This window comes from Esox lucius, chromosome 18 (genome assembly GCF_011004845.1).
Source record: "Esox lucius isolate fEsoLuc1 chromosome 18, fEsoLuc1.pri, whole genome shotgun sequence".
Taxonomy (NCBI): Eukaryota; Metazoa; Chordata; class Actinopteri; order Esociformes; family Esocidae; genus Esox; species Esox lucius.
The window spans coordinates 1,015,058-1,033,518 of record NC_047586.1 but is presented as its reverse complement, the minus strand read 5'-3'; the positions used below and the strand labels follow the sequence as shown (position 1 = coordinate 1,033,518).

Below are 18,461 nucleotides of genomic sequence, written 5' to 3'. Positions count from 1 at the left end.
GAAAGGGAGTGACCCGTCAGAGTAAATAAACAACTACTGTCTTCTCATCTAGTTCAACTAATGTACTCCCCAATGCCTGTGTATGTTTGTGTGTGTGTGTGTGTTTGTGTGTGTCTTCGGCATGTTTGAGTGATGGTTTTGTGAGAATGAGAGAGAGAAAGAGTGATGGAGAAAGAGTGAGCTAGAGATGGAGAAAGATAGAGAGAAAGATAGAGAGAGATAGAGAGAGAGATAGAGAGAGAGAAAGAGAGAGAGAGAGAGGTAGAGAGAGAGAGAGAGAGAGAGAGAGAGAGAGAGAAAGAGAGAGAGAGAGAGGTAGAGAGAGAGAGAGAGAGAGAGAGAGAGAGAGAGAGAGCTTTGAATAAGGAAATAGCAGACACTTCAAACTGGAATACTTTTGATGACACAAGGCAACACCAAGTTGAAGGTATTTAAAAACTATGTTGTTTGTGAATTTGAAGTTATTGATTAGTAATTATGTTTTCTTGCCTTGTACTTGCCAAAAACAAATTTAGCAAATTGCGTTAACAAAATTTACTTATGATAATTGCTTATGTTGGAATTAACACAAAATATAAAATTCAATAAGTTGTTTAATAAAGTAGACATTAATAAAGAGAGCTGCAAACTAAGGTAACACACAGAGATTATTGTAGTTTATGGGCCGGTTTCACAGACACTGATTAAGCTTAGTCTAGGACTAAAAAAATCTAGTTCAACAGAAACTCCATTAAGCTTGTTTTTTTAGTCCTAGACTAGGCTTAATCTGTGTCTGCAAAACCGGCCCTAAGTATTTAGAATATAATCACTAGTAAGTGATTAAAGATTGGTCAGAGATTAGTCGACTGCAAGTAAAAATAAATAACAAAATAATAAATTCAGTTTCCCAGAGCTTTCATATCAGTAACTTATTTGCTAGATCAACAATTTACAACATTAGCATTCATATGAGTCATTAGTATAATTCATTTATCTAGTAAATAATTAATATAATTAATAATAGTGTAAAATAATTATTTGAAACCAATGTCACCATTGAACTGCAGTAATGATAGGCCGTTAAAATTGTTTTGTAGTAATGATAGTTTGTTAACATTGTACTGCAGTAATGATCTGCTGTTAACATTGTATCGTAGTAATGATAGTTTTTTAACATTGTACTGCAGTAATGATCTGCTGTTAACATTGTATCGTAAAAATGATAGTTTGTTAACATTGTACTGCAGTAATGATCTGCTGTTAACATTGTATCGTAGTAATGATAGTTTGTTAACATTGTACTGCAGTAATGATCTGCTGTTAACATTGTATCGTAGTAATGATAGGTTGTTAACATTGTACTGCAGTAACGATAGGCTATTAACATTGTATTTAATTAATAATAGGTTGTTAACATTGTACTGCAATAATAATAATTTATTAACATTGTACTGCAGTAATGACAGGTTGTGAACATTGTACTGCATTAATTATAGCCTGTTAACATTGTACTGCAGTAATGATAGCCTTTTAACATACGTTTGTAACATTGTACTGGATTACTGATATGTTGTATTTACATTGTACTGAATTAATGATAGCTTGTTAACATTGTACTGCAGTAATAATAGGTTGTAAACATCGGTTGTTAATGTTGTACTACAATAAGGTCCAAGGTGCTCCAGCACATTCAATGTTTTAAAAACCAAATACTCTCTCAAACTTTATTTAATAGTTTGCAAATTTTTCATCCCAGGTTGTGAACCTCCGGACACACTGATGTGTTTCACGTCCTTCTTTAAGGATGGGTGGATGCTGCAGTGGTCAGAAACGACAACAAGATGACCTTCACCCCTCAGCGAAGCTCACGGACTCCACCAATCACGTAGTGAGCATGTCATTATGTTCTTTAAGATCCTTTTCAAATGTTACCCAATACAACAAAAGTATTATGTCTGTGATAGCTTTTATTAAATACTTATTTTTGAGTATTGATAAGCTCCGGTTGGAGGCTGAAAAAGATTACATTACTGTAAAAGATGACAATCAGTGCTTGACTTGGGCCGGAATGGGCCGGAATGGGCCGGAACGCTGTTCGGGTACTTCAAATTTTAGGCAAACTGCATTCCGGTTCCTTTTTTAGGCAAGCTTTATTAACACGTACATTTTTACGAACATAGTCTAATGTGCAATTTGTCAGTTCCTGTACTTATTTTATCACCAGTCAAGCGCTGGTGACAATATAGCCAAAAATGCATAATTACAATAACTTTAGCTACTCTTAAAACCAGATGTATATTTGAAACTTTCTCTGAATTTATGTTTCACAAGCATTAACTACAACAAGGTGTGAATGTAATTAAGAATTTAAACAAAGGATCTCTGCCGTTTTACACTGAACAAATATTAACGGCAACATTTTAAATGTTCGTCCCCGTTTTCGTAGCTGAAATAAAAGATCCCAGAAATGTACCATGTGGACAAAGAAATTATTTATTTGAAATGTTGTGAACCAATTTTTTACTTCCCTTTTAGTGAGCATTTCTCCTTTGCCCAGACAATCCATGCTCCTATTTTCAGCTGATTAAACTGTATTTTCTCATCTCAGACACACAAAGGAGAAAATGCTTCCAATAATGGTATGTAATGCCTTTCAGAACATACTTTTGGAAAACTTTGTACAATGAATTACTTAATAATTCCAATAATAATTAAATATGTCAGTGTGACCTCCCTCATTAAATGAAGGAGAAATAACCTCCTCAGAAACCTCATGTTTTCCGTTACTTTCCAGGACGAGATCTTGTCATCGCTCAGCATGATTTTAAACCAACCAACGACAACGATCTGGGGTTCAAAAAGGGAGAACATCTTCAGATTCTACAGGAGTGAGCACAGTACAGCCACATTTAAAAACACACACATTTGTTGTTATACTGTCCCCTAACTTTACTATTCAAGTCCTATTTTGACCAACTCTAACCCTATTAGACAGGCTGACTGTCATATTGTAACTAGGATGAGGTTTATATTTTGTAATGGAAGTAAATTGCAATCCCCAGAAAGTTCTCCCAAGTATAGTAAAATGTGTGTGTATGTACGCAAGGTATACAATCACCAGGGTACCAAAATTCCCTTCAAGGGCTCTAAAATGAATTTTAAGTTTGACCCTAAACCTAAACCCTGAGCCGGAAATTGACTTTTGCATGGGACCGGAAAAAGGACCCCATTAGTAAAATTATTTCAGGTTTTACTATATACATTTGGACATTTGGTCCCCATGAGTATAGAAAGACCTAAAACACACACACACACCTACCCATACCCACAAAGACCCCACCCCCACCACACACACATAAAAGCTACATTTAGAACGCAGTTCAGTGTCACTGAGTCACTGCTATATTAAAGGGGTAATGGCTATATACTAGATAAAAATGTATTTAAGCTAATAAATTGTTCCCCTTTTTATGACAATAAATATGTAGCCTGAATCAATGTCAGATTTATTGTCAATACAGAAAAGGGGAAGTCATTGTTTCTTTTACAATTGTCAGATAAGATATTATGAATGTAATAATATCTGTGCCTTTGGGGGCTCTGTACCAGTGTATCTGCATAGTGTAACTGCTTCTGTGGTGTTCTGTGAAGGAGTGGAGACTGGTGGCTGGCGAAGTCTCTGCGAACCGGAGAGGAGGGCTACATACCAAGCACCTATGTAGCCAGAGCTCACACCCTGGAAGAACAGAGGTATGGGCCTTTTATAGCACAAATCAGTACACATAAAACGTTACATACTTCAGCATGAGTTAATATATAAAAAAACAGTTGTTTTGAAGGGATGAAATTGACTGGTATTCTGTTTTAATATGACAGCATACGTGTAATAACTCATTATCGTGGATCTAATTCCTGTCCTTCCTGTTGTTTCAGTTGGTTTTTCAAGGAATTGAGTCGTAAAGAGACTGAGCGCCTGCTCTTGGCTCCTGGGAACAAAGTCGGGTCGTTTCTCGTCAGAGAGAGTGAGACCACCAAAGGTCAGATGTCACCAGCCTTTCTGAAACTTCCCTTTAGAAAGGAGAAAATGCGAACAACATGACTTGTTCTGAATTCTAAAAAGCCCTAAAAACATTTTGGATCTTTAGTATGTAAAGACTTGGTCCAGTCATCACTCTAGGTCATATAACCAAACTGACAACAAACATGGTAGAACATGTGAAGTCTGTAATAGGAACATCCCCTTGGTAGAGACCAGATACTGCATATATTGACATCCCCTTGGTAGAGACCAGACACTGCATATATTGACATCCCCTTGGTAGAGACCAGACACTGCATATATTGACATCCCCTTGGTAGAGACCAGACACTGCATATATTGACATCCCCTTGGTAGAGACCAGACACTGCATATATTGACATCCCCTTGGTAGAGACCAGACACTGCATATATTGACATCCCCTTGGTAGAGACCAGACACTGCATATTATTGACATCCCCTTGGTAGAGACCAGACACTGCATATATTGACATCCCCTTGGTAGAGACCAGACACTGCATATTATTGGCATCCCCCTTGGTAGAGACCAGACACTGCATATATTGACATCCCCTTGGTAGAGACCAGACACTGCATATATTGACATCCCCTTGGTAGAGACCAGACACTGCATATATTGACATCCCCTTGGTAGAGACCAGACACTGCATATATTGACATCCCCTTGGTAGAGACCAGACACTGCATATTATTGGCATCCCCCTTGGTAGAGACCAGACACTGCATATATTGACATCCCCTTGGTAGAGACCAGACACTGCATATATTGACATCCCCTTGGTAGAGACCAGACACTGCATATATTGACATCCCCTTGGTAGAGACCAGACACTGCATATATTGACATCCCCTTGGTAGAGACCAGACACTGCATATTATTGGCATCCCCCTTGGTAGAGACCAGACACTGCATATATTGACATCCCCTTGGTAGAGACCAGACACTGCATATTATTGGCATCCCCCTTGGTAGAGACCAGACACTGCATATATTGACATCCCCTTGGTAGAGACCAGACACTGCATATATTGACATCCCCTTGGTAGAGACCAGACACTGCATATATTGACATCCCCTTGGTAGAGACCAGACACTGCATATATTGACATCCCCTTGGTAGAGACCAGACACTGCATATTATTGGCATCCCCTTGGTAGAGACCAGACACTGCTTATATTGACATCCCCTTGGTAGAGACCAGATACTGCATATATTGACATCCCCTTGGTAGAGACCAGACACTGCATATATTGACATCCCCTTGGTAGAGACCAGACACTGCATATATTGACATCCCCTTGGTAGAGACCAGACACTGCATATATTGACATCCCCTTGGTAGAGACCAGACACTGCATATATTGACATCCCCTTGGTAGAGACCAGACACTGCATATATTGACATCCCCTTGGTAGAGACCAGACACTGCATATTATTGACATCCCCTTGGTAGAGACCAGACACTGCATATATTGACATCCCCTTGGTAGAGACCAGACACTGCATATATTGACATCCCCTTGGTAGAGACCAGACACTGCATATATTGACATCCCCTTGGTAGAGACCAGACACTGCATATATTGACATCCCCTTGGTAGAGACCAGACACTGCATATATTGACATCCCCTTGGTAGAGACCAGACACTGCATATTATTGGCATCCCCCTTGGTAGAGACCAGACACTGCATATATTGACATCCCCTTGGTAGAGACCAGACACTGCATATATTGACATCCCCTTGGTAGAGACCAGACACTGCATATATTGACATCCCCTTGGTAGAGACCAGACACTGCATATATTGACATCCCCCTTGGTAGAGACCAGACACTGCATATTATTGGCATCCCCCTTGGTAGAGACCAGACACTGCATATATTGACATCCCCTTGGTAGAGACCAGACACTGCATATTATTGGCATCCCCCTTGGTAGAGACCAGACACTGCATATATTGACATCCCCTTGGTAGAGACCAGACACTGCATATATTGACATCCCCTTGGTAGAGACCAGACACTGCATATATTGACATCCCCTTGGTAGAGACCAGACACTGCATATATTGACATCCCCTTGGTAGAGACCAGACACTGCATATTATTGGCATCCCCCTTGGTAGAGACCAGACACTGCTTATATTGACATCCCCTTGGTAGAGACCAGACACTGCATATATTGACATCCCCTTGGTAGAGACCAGACACTGCATATTATTGGCATCCCCCTTGGTAGAGACCAGACACTGCTTATATTGACATCCCCTTGGTAGAGACCAGACACTGCATATATTGACATCCCCTTGGTAGAGACCAGACACTGCATACTATTGACATCCCCCTTGGTAGAGACCAGACACTGCTTATATCGACATCCCCCTTGGTAGAGACCAGACACTGCTTATATCGACATCCCCCTTGGTAGAGACCAGACACTGCATATATTGACATCCCCTTGGTAGAGACCAGACACTGCATATATTGACATCCCCTTGGTAGAGACCAGACACTGCATATTATTGACATCCCCTTGGTAGAGACCAGACACTGCATATATTGACATCCCCTTGGTAGAGACCAGACACTGCATATTATTGGCATCCCCCTTGGTAGAGACCAGACACTGCATATATTGACATCCCCTTGGTAGAGACCAGACACTGCATATATTGACATCCCCTTGGTAGAGACCAGACACTGCATATTATTGGCATCCCCCTTGGTAGAGACCAGACACTGCTTATATTGACATCCCCTTGGTAGAGACCAGACACTGCATATATTGACATCCCCTTGGTAGAGACCAGACACTGCATATTATTGGCATCCCCCTTGGTAGAGACCAGACACTGCATACTATTGACATCCCCCTTGGTAGAGACCAGACACTGCATACTATTGACATCCCCCTTGGTAGAGACCAGACACTGCTTATATCGACATCCCCCTTGGTAGAGACCAGACACTGCTTATATCGACATCCCCCTTGGTAGAGACCAGACACTGCATATATTGACATCCCCTTGGTAGAGACCAGACACTGCATATATTGACATCCCCTTGGTAGAGACCAGACACTGCATATATTGACATCCCCTTGGTAGAGACCAGACACTGCATATATTGACATCCCCTTGGTAGAGACCAGACACTGCATATTATTGGCATCCCCCTTGGTAGAGACCAGACACTGCTTATATTGACATCCCCTTGGTAGAGACCAGACACTGCATATATTGACATCCCCTTGGTAGAGACCAGACACTGCATATTATTGGCATCCCCCTTGGTAGAGACCAGACACTGCTTATATTGACATCCCCTTGGTAGAGACCAGACACTGCATATATTGACATCCCCTTGGTAGAGACCAGACACTGCTTATATCGACATCCCCCTTGGTAGAGACCAGACACTGCTTATATCGACATCCCCCTTGGTAGAGACCAGACACTGCATATATTGACATCCCCCTTGGTAGAGACCAGACACTGCATATATTGACATCCCCTTGGTAGAGACCAGACACTGCATATATTGACATCCCCTTGGTAGAGACCAGACACTGCATATTATTGGTATCCCCCTTGGTAGAGACCAGACACTGCTTATATTGACATCCCCTTGGTAGAGACCAGACACTGCATATATTGACATCCCCTTGGTAGAGACCAGACACTGCATATTATTGGCATCCCCCTTGGTAGAGACCAGACACTGCATACTATTGACATCCCCCTTGGTAGAGACCAGACACTGCTTATATCGACATCCCCCTTGGTAGAGACCAGACACTGCTTATATCGACATCCCCCTTGGTAGAGACCAGACACTGCATATATTGACATCCCCTTGGTAGAGACCAGACACTGCATATTATTGGCATCCCCCTTGGTAGAGACCAGACACTGCATATATTGACATCCCCTTGGTAGAGACCAGACACTGCATATATTGACATCCCCTTGGTAGAGACCAGACACTGCATATATTGACATCCCCTTGGTAGAGACCAGACACTGCATATTATTGGCATCCCCCTTGGTAGAGACCAGACACTGCATACTATTGACATCCCCCTTGGTAGAGACCAGACACTGCTTATATCGACATCCCCCTTGGTAGAGACCAGACACTGCTTATATCGACATCCCCCTTGGTAGAGACCAGACACTGCATACTATTGACTCAACCTGGTGTGACCTTTAAAAGGGTTACAAATCTCATACTTTTTCAAAGTGGCTTCATCCTGTCTCAGACATATCAGCACTAATCACCGTCCCATCTAGATGAGGTTCAGGTGGACTGCAGCATTTGGGGAGGGGTGTGCTCTGTTTTTTTCTGTTGTCACCCAAACTATGTGAGAGTATTTCTGTTGGATGAGAAAGTGACTACAATGGTCTGAATTGACTCAACTTGGAATGCGGTGTTTGTTTGACCCTACAGGAGCCTTCTCTCTGTCCATCAGAGATTCGGGCCTGGAACACGGAGACATGGTCAAGCACTACAAGATCCGTTCCCTGGACAATGGAGGATACTACATCTCCCCCTCCACCACATTTCCCAACCTGCAGGAGTTGATCAATTACTACACCCGTGAGTAGGAGGGACATTAGCAACTGTTAGCAACTAGTAAACCCGTGAGTAGGAGGGACATTAGCTGCTGTTAGCAAGTACTACACCTGGGAGTTTGAGGGACATTAGCAACTGTTAGCAACTAGTAAACCTGGGAGTTGGAGGGACATTAGCTGCTGTTAGCAAGTACTACACCTGGGAGTTTGAGGGACATTAGCAACTGTTAGCAAGTACTACACCTGGGAGTTTGAGGGACATTTGCTACTGTTAGCAAGTACTACACCTGTGTGTTGGAGGGACATTTGCTACATTATTAACTTCTTAAAACAAATCAAATGTCACCCTAGAGTAAAATTTATCTTGTAAAAACACACTCACTCATCAGCTGCAAGTAATTTACAGGAAGACGGAAGTTGATCAGCTGATAATTATGGTTGACGATTGATGTAAATCTACTAAGCATCTATTGCCTTTTTTTTTTTACTGATTGTCACTTATTTTTAATGCTTGTATTAAATCATCAGTTGATGATGTAGCTTGGCCTATATAAACATGATGTAGCTTGGCCTATATAAACATGACGTAGCTTGGCCTATATAAACATGACGTAGCTTGGCCTACATAAACATGACGTAGCTTGGCCTATATTAACATGACGTAGCTTGGCCTATATAAACATGACGTAGCTTGGCCTACATAAACATGACGTAGCTTGGCCTATATAAACATGATGTAGCTTGGCCTATATAAACATGATGTAGCTTGGCCTATATAAACATGATGTAGCTTGGCCTATATAAACATGATGTAGCTTGGCCTATATAAACATGATGTAGCTTGGCCTATATAAACATGATGTAGCTTGGCCTATATAAACATGATGTAGCTTGGCCTATATAAACATGATATAGCTTGGCCTAAATAAACATGATGTAGCTTGGCCTATATAAACATGATGTAGCTTGGCCTATATAAACATGATGTAGCTTGGCCTATATAAACATGATGTAGCTTGGCCTATATAAACATGATGTAGCTTGGCCTATATAAACAAGATGTAGCTAGGCCTATTTAAACAAACGACACCTCCGTTGTCTGATTGATGGAGGTGGATGTGGGGTCGAGGATCACTGCGTAGAGCTGTTCATCTCAGTACCTATCTCTCTCCCTCTGTTGCTCAGGTCAGGTGTGGTTCAGGGTTCATTAAATGTCATGCTGCTGTGTTACCACTGTTATAGTTCAACCTACTCACTGTTGACCAATCACTCTATCTCTCTAGCCAGGCGTGTTTGGATGACAGACGTAAACACTTTTTGGTTTTGTTTACATGCTAATGAGCCCACTGCTTTGTTGTGTGATCATTTACTCACGGCTGCATGTCCTGTATGTGATCATGCAGTAGGCCAAACACTAGGTGAGGAGGTAACTAGACCTATCAGCTCCTCAGCTCAAATCTGTTCCTCTCCTCTCAACTCCTCTCCCCTCAGCTCCTCTCAACTCCAATCAAACTTTAATACTTTACCTGTAGAAAATTACTAACCTTTACCCTCATGTGCACTTAATACATACAGCGGGGAGAGGAGTTGATACACTGCCGAAAGCCTGCCGATGTTGCAGGTTTTCCTACTACAAAGCATGTAGAAGTCTGTAATCTTTATCATAGGTACATCTGACGGAATCTAAAACAAAAATCCAGAAAATCACATTGTATGATTTTTAAGTAATTAATTTGCATTTTATTGCATGAGCAGAACTTAATATTTGGTACAGAAACCTTTGTTTGCAATTACAGAGATAATACGTTTCCTGTAGTTCTTGACCAGGTTTGTACACACTGCAGCAGGGATTTTGGCCCACTCCTCCATACATACCTTCTCCAGATCCTTCAGGTTTCGGGGCTGTCGCTGGGCAATACGGACTTTCAGCTCCCTCCAAAGATTTTCTATTGGGTTCAGGTCTGGAGACTGGCTAGGCCACTCCAGGACCTTGAGATGCTTCTTACAGAGCCACTCCTTAGTTGCCCTGGCTGTGTGTTTCGGGTCGTTGTCATGCTGGAAGACCCAGCCACGACCCATCTTCAATGCTCTTACTGAGGGAAGAAGGTTGTTGGCCAAGATCTCGCGATACATGGCCCCATCCATCCTCCCCTCAATACGGTGCAGTCGTCCTGTCCCCTCAGCAGAAAATCATCACCAAAGAATGATCATTCCACCTCCATGCTTCACAGCGGAGATGGTGTTCTTGGGGTTGTACTCATCCTTCTTCTTCCTCCAAACACGACGAGTGGAGTTTAGACCAAAAAGCTCTATTTTTGTCTCATCAGACCACATGACCTTCTCTCATTCCTCCTCTGGATCATCCAGATGGTCATTGGCAAACTTCAGACGGGCCTGGACATGTGCTGGCTTGAGCAGGGGGACCTTGCATGCGCTGCAGGAATTTAATCCATGACGGTGTAGTGTGTTACTAATGGTTTTCTTTGAGACTGTGGTCCCAGCTCTCTTCAGGTCATTGACCAGGTCCTGCCGTGTAGTTCTTGGCTTGTCCCTCACCTTCCTCATGATCATTGATGCCCCACAAGGTGAGATCTTGCATGGAGCCCCAGACCGTGGGAGATTGACCGTTGTCTTGAACTTCTTCCATTTTCTAATAATTGCGCCAACAGTTGTTGCCTTCTCACCAAGCTGCTTGCCTATTGTCCTGTAGCCCATCCCAGCCTTGTGCAGGTCTTACCCCTGATGTCCTTACACAACTCTCTGGTCTTGGCCATTGTGGAGAGGTTGGAGTCTGTTTGATTGTGTGGACAGGTGTCTTTTATACATGTAACCAGTTCAAACAGGTGCAGTTAATAATTACAGACCTCTACATGCTTTGTAAGTGGGAAAACCTGCAAAATCGGCAGTGTATCAAATACTTGTTTTCCCCACTGTACATGTAACTGTCAGTGTAGTGATGTGTGGAATGGAACGCGTGTGTCAGCGTGGGAGTTTAATTTTGTTTCTGGTTTAACAGAGGAAGAAAACACATCTGAAAATAACCACGTCACAATTTAACCACCTTCCTCCATTCACATCAGATTCAGCTATTCCTTGTTTATAATGTGACCAGGAGTAGCCAGCTATTGGTCTGTGTAGCCAGCACAGATTAAACCCTAACCATAGAATAGGCATGTAGGTGTATGTTGGTAACACACACACACACACAAATACACAGACACACATGCACAGTGTAAGATACACAGATTCAACCACATCCATGGTCCTACACAAGAGGCGCCAGGTTACCTTTCTCTATGTCTTCTTTAGGTGTACAAAGAGGTTGCCATTGTAGGTTTAAGTTAAGAGCTGAATTCAATCACACCCGCACTGAATTACCTATTCAGTCACCTGGGCCTATTGCCTTTGTATTGACACGCTCCAACTCGTCTGTGTGTGACAGGTAAGTCTGATGGGTTGTGTCAGCGTCTGAATGAGCCCTGCAAGCCAAAGCCCCCAGTGCAGCCGTGGGCACAGGACGAGTGGGAGATACCCAGGGACACCCTGAAGATGGTCAAGAAACTGGGAGCAGGACAGTTTGGAGAAGTCTGGATGGGTAAGACTGCTTCTGAGCCAGAGTGTGTGTGTGAGGGAGTGTTTCTGTCTTTCCATGGATGTTCAGTCATATCTTCCCATTTCACTGTGTTTTTACTGTTCCCTCCCTCCCCAGGATATTATAAGGGGAATCAGAAGGTGGCCATTAAAACGCTGAAGGAAGGAACCATGGAACCTGAGGCCTTTCTGCAGGAGGCCAACCTGATGAAACAGCTGAAACACGACCGACTGGTACGACTCCATGCTGTCGTTACCTTGGAACCCATCTACATCGTCACAGAGTACATGGTCAATGGTGAGAGACACAGTTCTGTCGCAGGCATCGCATGAGAAATATCTAAAATGCTCTCACTATTGCCCTGATATACCTACTGTCATGTGGCGGTTAAATAGCTCGGACACACACACTGAGAGACAGTAGACATGTTCCGTCTCAAATATTTGACAATGTCTACCAATACCTCACATGCCTAGTCAGATTCTGATGGCTTTTTTAATGTAGCACTTCAAGAGAGCAGTTCAAGTTGGGCCTCAATAACAATGGCCCTGGAAATAAAATATTTCTGTTTTTATTTTGTAACAAATATTTGACAATATCATTGGACCTCTGATCTAACTATGTTTGTGCTTCCTTTTACTGTCCAATTTGCAGGAAGCCTACTGGACTTTCTAAAAACAGACGAGGGCAAGAAGCTAAATGTCCCTAAACTGATAGACATGTCAGCACAGGTACAAACCTCTACACATGCCCATAAATTGGACTTTTAAATTGGATTTTATTTCTTGTTAAATTCCATATTTGATCATTTGGCTATTGACATTTTGAGGAATTTCCAATTATTGAGCTTTATGGTGACAGTAGAGATGTGAACACATAGCAACACAGCCAGATTAACCTTGACCCCTAAACCTAATTTGTGACCTACTGACCAGGAGCGCAGAGCTAATGTCAAACTATCTTTGGCAAGGGGGCCATGTGGGACTCAGAGATTGAAGAAACAAAACAGTTCCTAGTATCAATTCTGAGGACATGTCTATTCATAGCCAAGCAGACCGCAGAAGCTTTTAAAAGCATACTTTTTTTTATAGAGTGCCAGAATGTGAAGACAAATGGAAACTATCACTGCTAGCTGGTGTACATGAAGGTGGTTTCTGTGGCACTGTGGCAAGCGCAGTTTGAGCTGGTTTTACACTGCTAACTGCCTCCATCATTAACATCCGGACAGGAAGTTCAGTTATGTCGCTTTTTTCCATCCCCCATGGCAAGCCCCTCCTTTCCCTTGAGGCCAAAAGTGTAGCTTCCTGTGAGAGGGTAGCACATCCTGTCTAACCCACTTTACTGTATTTAAGACCCAAATGACGACCTGTTCCCTCTATACAGCACTACTTCTGCCCGGAGTCACATCATCACACCTATATTCTCTCATGACCTCTCGTCTGAAAGAGTGCACTACAGAGGGAATGGGGTGTCATTTGGGAGGCAAATACCATTATCACACTATATTTATATATAGATGCCATCCTTAATGCTATATAAATAAAATGCATTATTATTTATTATTATCTACATTCCCTCAGGGCTGCTTAGCAACATATAAACTCATTTTAAGACTGCATATCAACATATATACCTCCCGAAGACTGCTTAGCAAGTAACAGTATTGAAATGCTACCAACCAGTGGTGTGTCAACTTAAATTGGAATTAACAAGGTCTTGTCAATCATTTAATGTACTGTACTGTCCAGGACACGAAATAGAATTCATTCAGCTTTTTTTCATAATGAAAGCTTTGAAAGCTCTAAATAATCTCTCTTCTCTCTCCCACACTTTCTGTGTTAGATAGCAGAAGGCATGGCCTACATAGAGAAGAAGAATTATATCCACAGAGACCTACGAGCTGCCAACATTCTTGTCAACGAGACTCTCCACTGCAAGATAGCAGATTTTGGGCTGGCCAGGATTATAGAGACCGAGTACACTGCTCAGGAAGGTCAGGCATGACAGGACCTCAACTAGTGGCTCAAAACTATCAAACCCACATTACATTATTTACATCTGGCAGTTACATCTGGCACATATTGATACATCTGACTTGTGGTTGATAAATCTCACATGTGATTTTTACATCTGACACATGGTTGTTACATCTGTCACGTGGTTGTTACATCTGACATGTGGTGGTTAAATCTGACACATGGTGGTTACATCGGACACATTGTTGTTACATCTGACACTTGGTTGTTACATCTGTCACGTGGTTGTTACATCTGTTCCAAGGTGTTACGCTGCTATATTATTGTGCTGGGGGATATGAGGAATGCACTACTAACTTTTCTCAGTCTCCTCCAGTTTAAAATTTTAGGAGGAGATGAGGTCCTGGTCCACACTTGCGGATTACCTGGTTTGGGGGGCCCGTTGCTGTCCCTGTACTTATTCACCTGGTCATACTTCTGACCTAGTCTAAAATCAAATAGACTCTGGATTTAGCCCAGAGAAATGTATTTATTATTCCAATTGGACTCTTAATATCTCACCCGGCACAGCCAGAAGAGGACTGGTCACCCCTCTGAGCCTGGGTCCTCTCTAGGTTTCTTCCTAAAATTCGACCTTAGGGAGTTTTTCCTAGCCACTGAAATTCAACACTATTGTTGTTTGCTCCTTGGGGTTTAAGGCCGGGTGTCTCTGTAAGGCACTTTGTGACAACTGCTGTTGTAAAAAGGGCTTTATAAATACATTTGATTGATTGATTGATTGATCTGAACTGTGGTGGTTACATCTGACGTGTTGGTTACATCTGGCACATGGTTGTTACATATGAAATGTGGTGGTTACATCTGACATGTGATGGTAACATCTGACATGTGGTGGTTACATCTGACATGTGTTGGTTACATCTGACATGTGATGGTTACATCTGGCACATGGTGGTTACATCTGACATGTGGTGGTTACATCTGGCACATCTGGCACACATGGTGGTTACATCGGACCCTTAGTTGTTTCCATTGAATGTGAAAGCAACAAGGAATTACTGAATGTTTTTCAAACAAAAAACTCTGCTCTGCTCATTACTTGAAAACTGCAATCAACTTGACCCCAGTTTTATTTAAAGTATATTCTCAATCGAAAATACTTACAAGGGGAAGTTGACACAAGCTGAATGTGGTCTGTAAAAACATAAATGGCAGATCCAACACAGTAGATCATTCTCAGCAGTTCTATGAAATGATGCCGAATATTTTGCCCCAGTAATTTCAGCAATAAAAAAATTGGTTCAATTCCAAACTGTTCTAGAAAATTAGTAGCAGACATTCTTTGTCACCATCACATTCTTCAAATTTCCATTTACTAGTTAGTAATAGTGATTGTAAGCATTTGAATAATGTTTACTGAAATGGAAAAAGATTGATGTTACAGCATTGATGCAAATCTGTCATTACAAGTGACACATTAATGCAAGCTGATAGTGGCTGATAACTAGTCGGAAAAGCTTATCTTGGAGCAACATTTTTTTATGTGACTCTTATCTGTATTCCGTTATAAATGTCAATCATTTTCCACTGTGAGAAAAGGACGTTATTGAATGTGATATAGATTTATAGTTCACAACCCATTCTCCCACACACTCTCTCTTTGCCACGTTTATCTTTTTTCCTTTTCCCAATCTCTTTCTTTATCTTTCTTATTTTGCTCTGTATCCCTGGACAGGTGCTAAGTTTCCTATTAAATGGACAGCACCGGAGGCAATCAACTATGGGACGTTCAGCATCAAGTCAGATGTCTGGTCGTTCGGCATCCTGTTGACTGAGATAGTCACTTATGGAAGAATACCGTATCCAGGTAAAGAGTTGGCCTAGAATACTATATCCAGGAAGAGTGAGAATACCGTATCCAGGTAAAGAGTTGGCCTAGAATACTATATCCAGGAAGAGTGAGAATACCGTATCCAGGTAAAGAGTTGGCCTAGAATACTATATCCAGGAAGAGTGAGAATACCGTATCCAGGTAAAGAGTTGGCCTAGAATACTATATCCAGGAAGAGTGAGAATACCGTATCCAGGTAAAGAGTTGGCCTAGAATACTATATCCAGGAAGAGTGAGAATACCGTATCCAGGTAAAGAGTTGGCCTAGAATACTATATCCAGGAAGAGTGAGAATACCGTATCCAGGTAAAGAGTTGGCCTAGAATACTATATCCAGGAAGAGTGAGAATACCGTATCCAGGTAAAGAGTTGGCCTAGAATACTATATCCAGGAAGAGTGAGAATACCGTATCCAGGTAAAGAGTTGGCCTAGAATACTATATCCAGGAAGAGTGAGAATACCGTATCCAGGTAAAGAGTTGGCCTAGAATACTATATCCAGGAAGAGTGAGAATACCGTATCCAGGTAAAGAGTTGGCCTAGAATACTATATCCAGGAAGAGTGAGAATACCGTATCCAGGTAAAGAGTTGGCCTAGAATACTATATCCAGGAAGAGTGAGAATACCGTATCCAGGTAAAGAGTTGGCCTAGAATACTATATCCAGGAAGAGTGAGAATACCGTATCCAGGTAAAGAGTTGGCCTAGAATACTATATCCAGGAAGAGTGAGAATACCGTATCCAGGTAAAGAGTTGGCCTAGAATACTATATCCAGGAAGAGTGAGAATACCGTATCCAGGTAAAGAGTTGGCCTAGAATACTATATCCAGGAAGAGTGAGAATACCGTATCCAGGTAAAGAGTTGGCCTAGAATACTATATCCAGGAAGAGTGAGAATACCGTATCCAGGTAAAGAGTTGGCCTAGAATACTATATCCAGGAAGAGTGAGAATACCGTATCCAGGTAAAGAGTTGGCCTAGAATACTATATCCAGGAAGAGTGAGAATACCGTATCCAGGTAAAGAGTTGGCCTAGAATACTATATCCAGGAAGAGTGAGAATACCGTATCCAGGTAAAGAGTTGGCCTAGAATACTATATCCAGGAAGTGTGAGAATACCGTATCCAGGTAAAGAGTTGGACTAGAATACTATATCCAGGAAGAGTGAGAATACCGTATCCAGGTAAAGAGTATCGTTCACTATGAATATCATCTCTGCTAATGTAAAACTTCAAACTGACACTGAAAACAATACGGCTTTCTAATTAGCTAACACATGGTTATATAGATCATTTTCCAATTTGTTTTGAAGTTATAGCACTAAAGTACATGTAGGTATAGAAAACATTTTAAAATACATTTAAGTTCCAGGTAAATGTGCTTTTACCACTCTGGAAACCCTAGGTTTTCTAAGGATTGTAAAACCAAAATGTAACTTGCCTAAACTGATAGTCAGTTTTTTATCAGTTTGACCACTTCTTCCTTTAGCTTACTGATCTTCCATTTGCATTGTGAGATGTTTTTACAGCAACAGGTTTTAGTGTACCTTTTGATGCATTAGTGAAGCGTGTGAACTGTGAACATTATTGTGTTTGAGTGACAACTGAAACCCAATAATGGGTATGTTAGTTTGAATCTCGTAGTGTTATGAGCCACTGTATGTCTATGTAACACTGGCTGTGAAAGTATTTCCTCTGTACTTTTGGGATTATGTAGGTTATTAGTTTGTTGGATTGCTGTTGGGTTACTACACCTGTATTTCTGTCTCTCTACCTCGACCACCAGGTATGACAAACCCTGAGGTAATCCGGAACCTCGACACATTTTACAGGATGCCGTGTCCAGAGGGTTGTCCCGCTGAATTGTACGACATCATGATGTCCTGCTGGAGAGAAAAGGCAGAGGATCGACCTACGTTTGAACACCTACAACACACACTCAACGACTTCTTCATTGCCACAGAAGGACAATATGAAATGCAGCCCTGAAGTCATGATGTTCCCGTATAAATCTTTAAAAAAATGTGGGCGACAAAGTAATGTCAAAGTTGATTAGTAATGGTTATAATGCTTGAGGACCACATGGACATGCCATCTATACTGCATATGTCCGACAACACCCAGGGATTTTAGGAGAGACCTGATGGAGTCGAGCTGAGCCAAATCAAGCTGGACCAAGCAGGGTTACTGAATGCAGTTGCTGCCTGGAATTAATCTGAAATGGACCATTTGAAATGATGGAAAGAAAAAAATGAAATTATAAAATATCCATGCCAGGTCAGTATTATTTGGATAAAATGAACAAAATTATTTCCTGGCCTCAGAGGGACTGTGCGAGATGGAACCCTGAAGAACGTTACATTTCTACCTCCTGTGCAGGA

General features: G+C 41.7%; 1 protein-coding gene across 1 annotated transcript; it reads left to right on the top strand.

Annotated features, from left to right (window-relative positions):
* The first annotated feature begins 323 nt into the window (after positions 1-323).
* On the top strand, positions 324-18,356 carry blk (BLK proto-oncogene, Src family tyrosine kinase). Its single transcript, XM_029114693.2, has 13 exons — positions 324-427; positions 1,736-1,867; positions 2,588-2,618; positions 2,774-2,867; positions 3,631-3,729; positions 3,913-4,016; positions 8,495-8,644; positions 12,062-12,214; positions 12,329-12,508; positions 12,866-12,942; positions 14,054-14,204; positions 15,923-16,054; positions 17,867-18,356. The coding sequence occupies exons 2-13, from the start codon at positions 1,784-1,786 to the stop codon at positions 18,067-18,069; spliced, it is 1,458 nt and encodes a 485-aa protein (XP_028970526.1). The 5' UTR covers positions 324-427; positions 1,736-1,783; the 3' UTR covers positions 18,070-18,356.
* Positions 18,357-18,461: the final 105 nt, after the last annotated feature.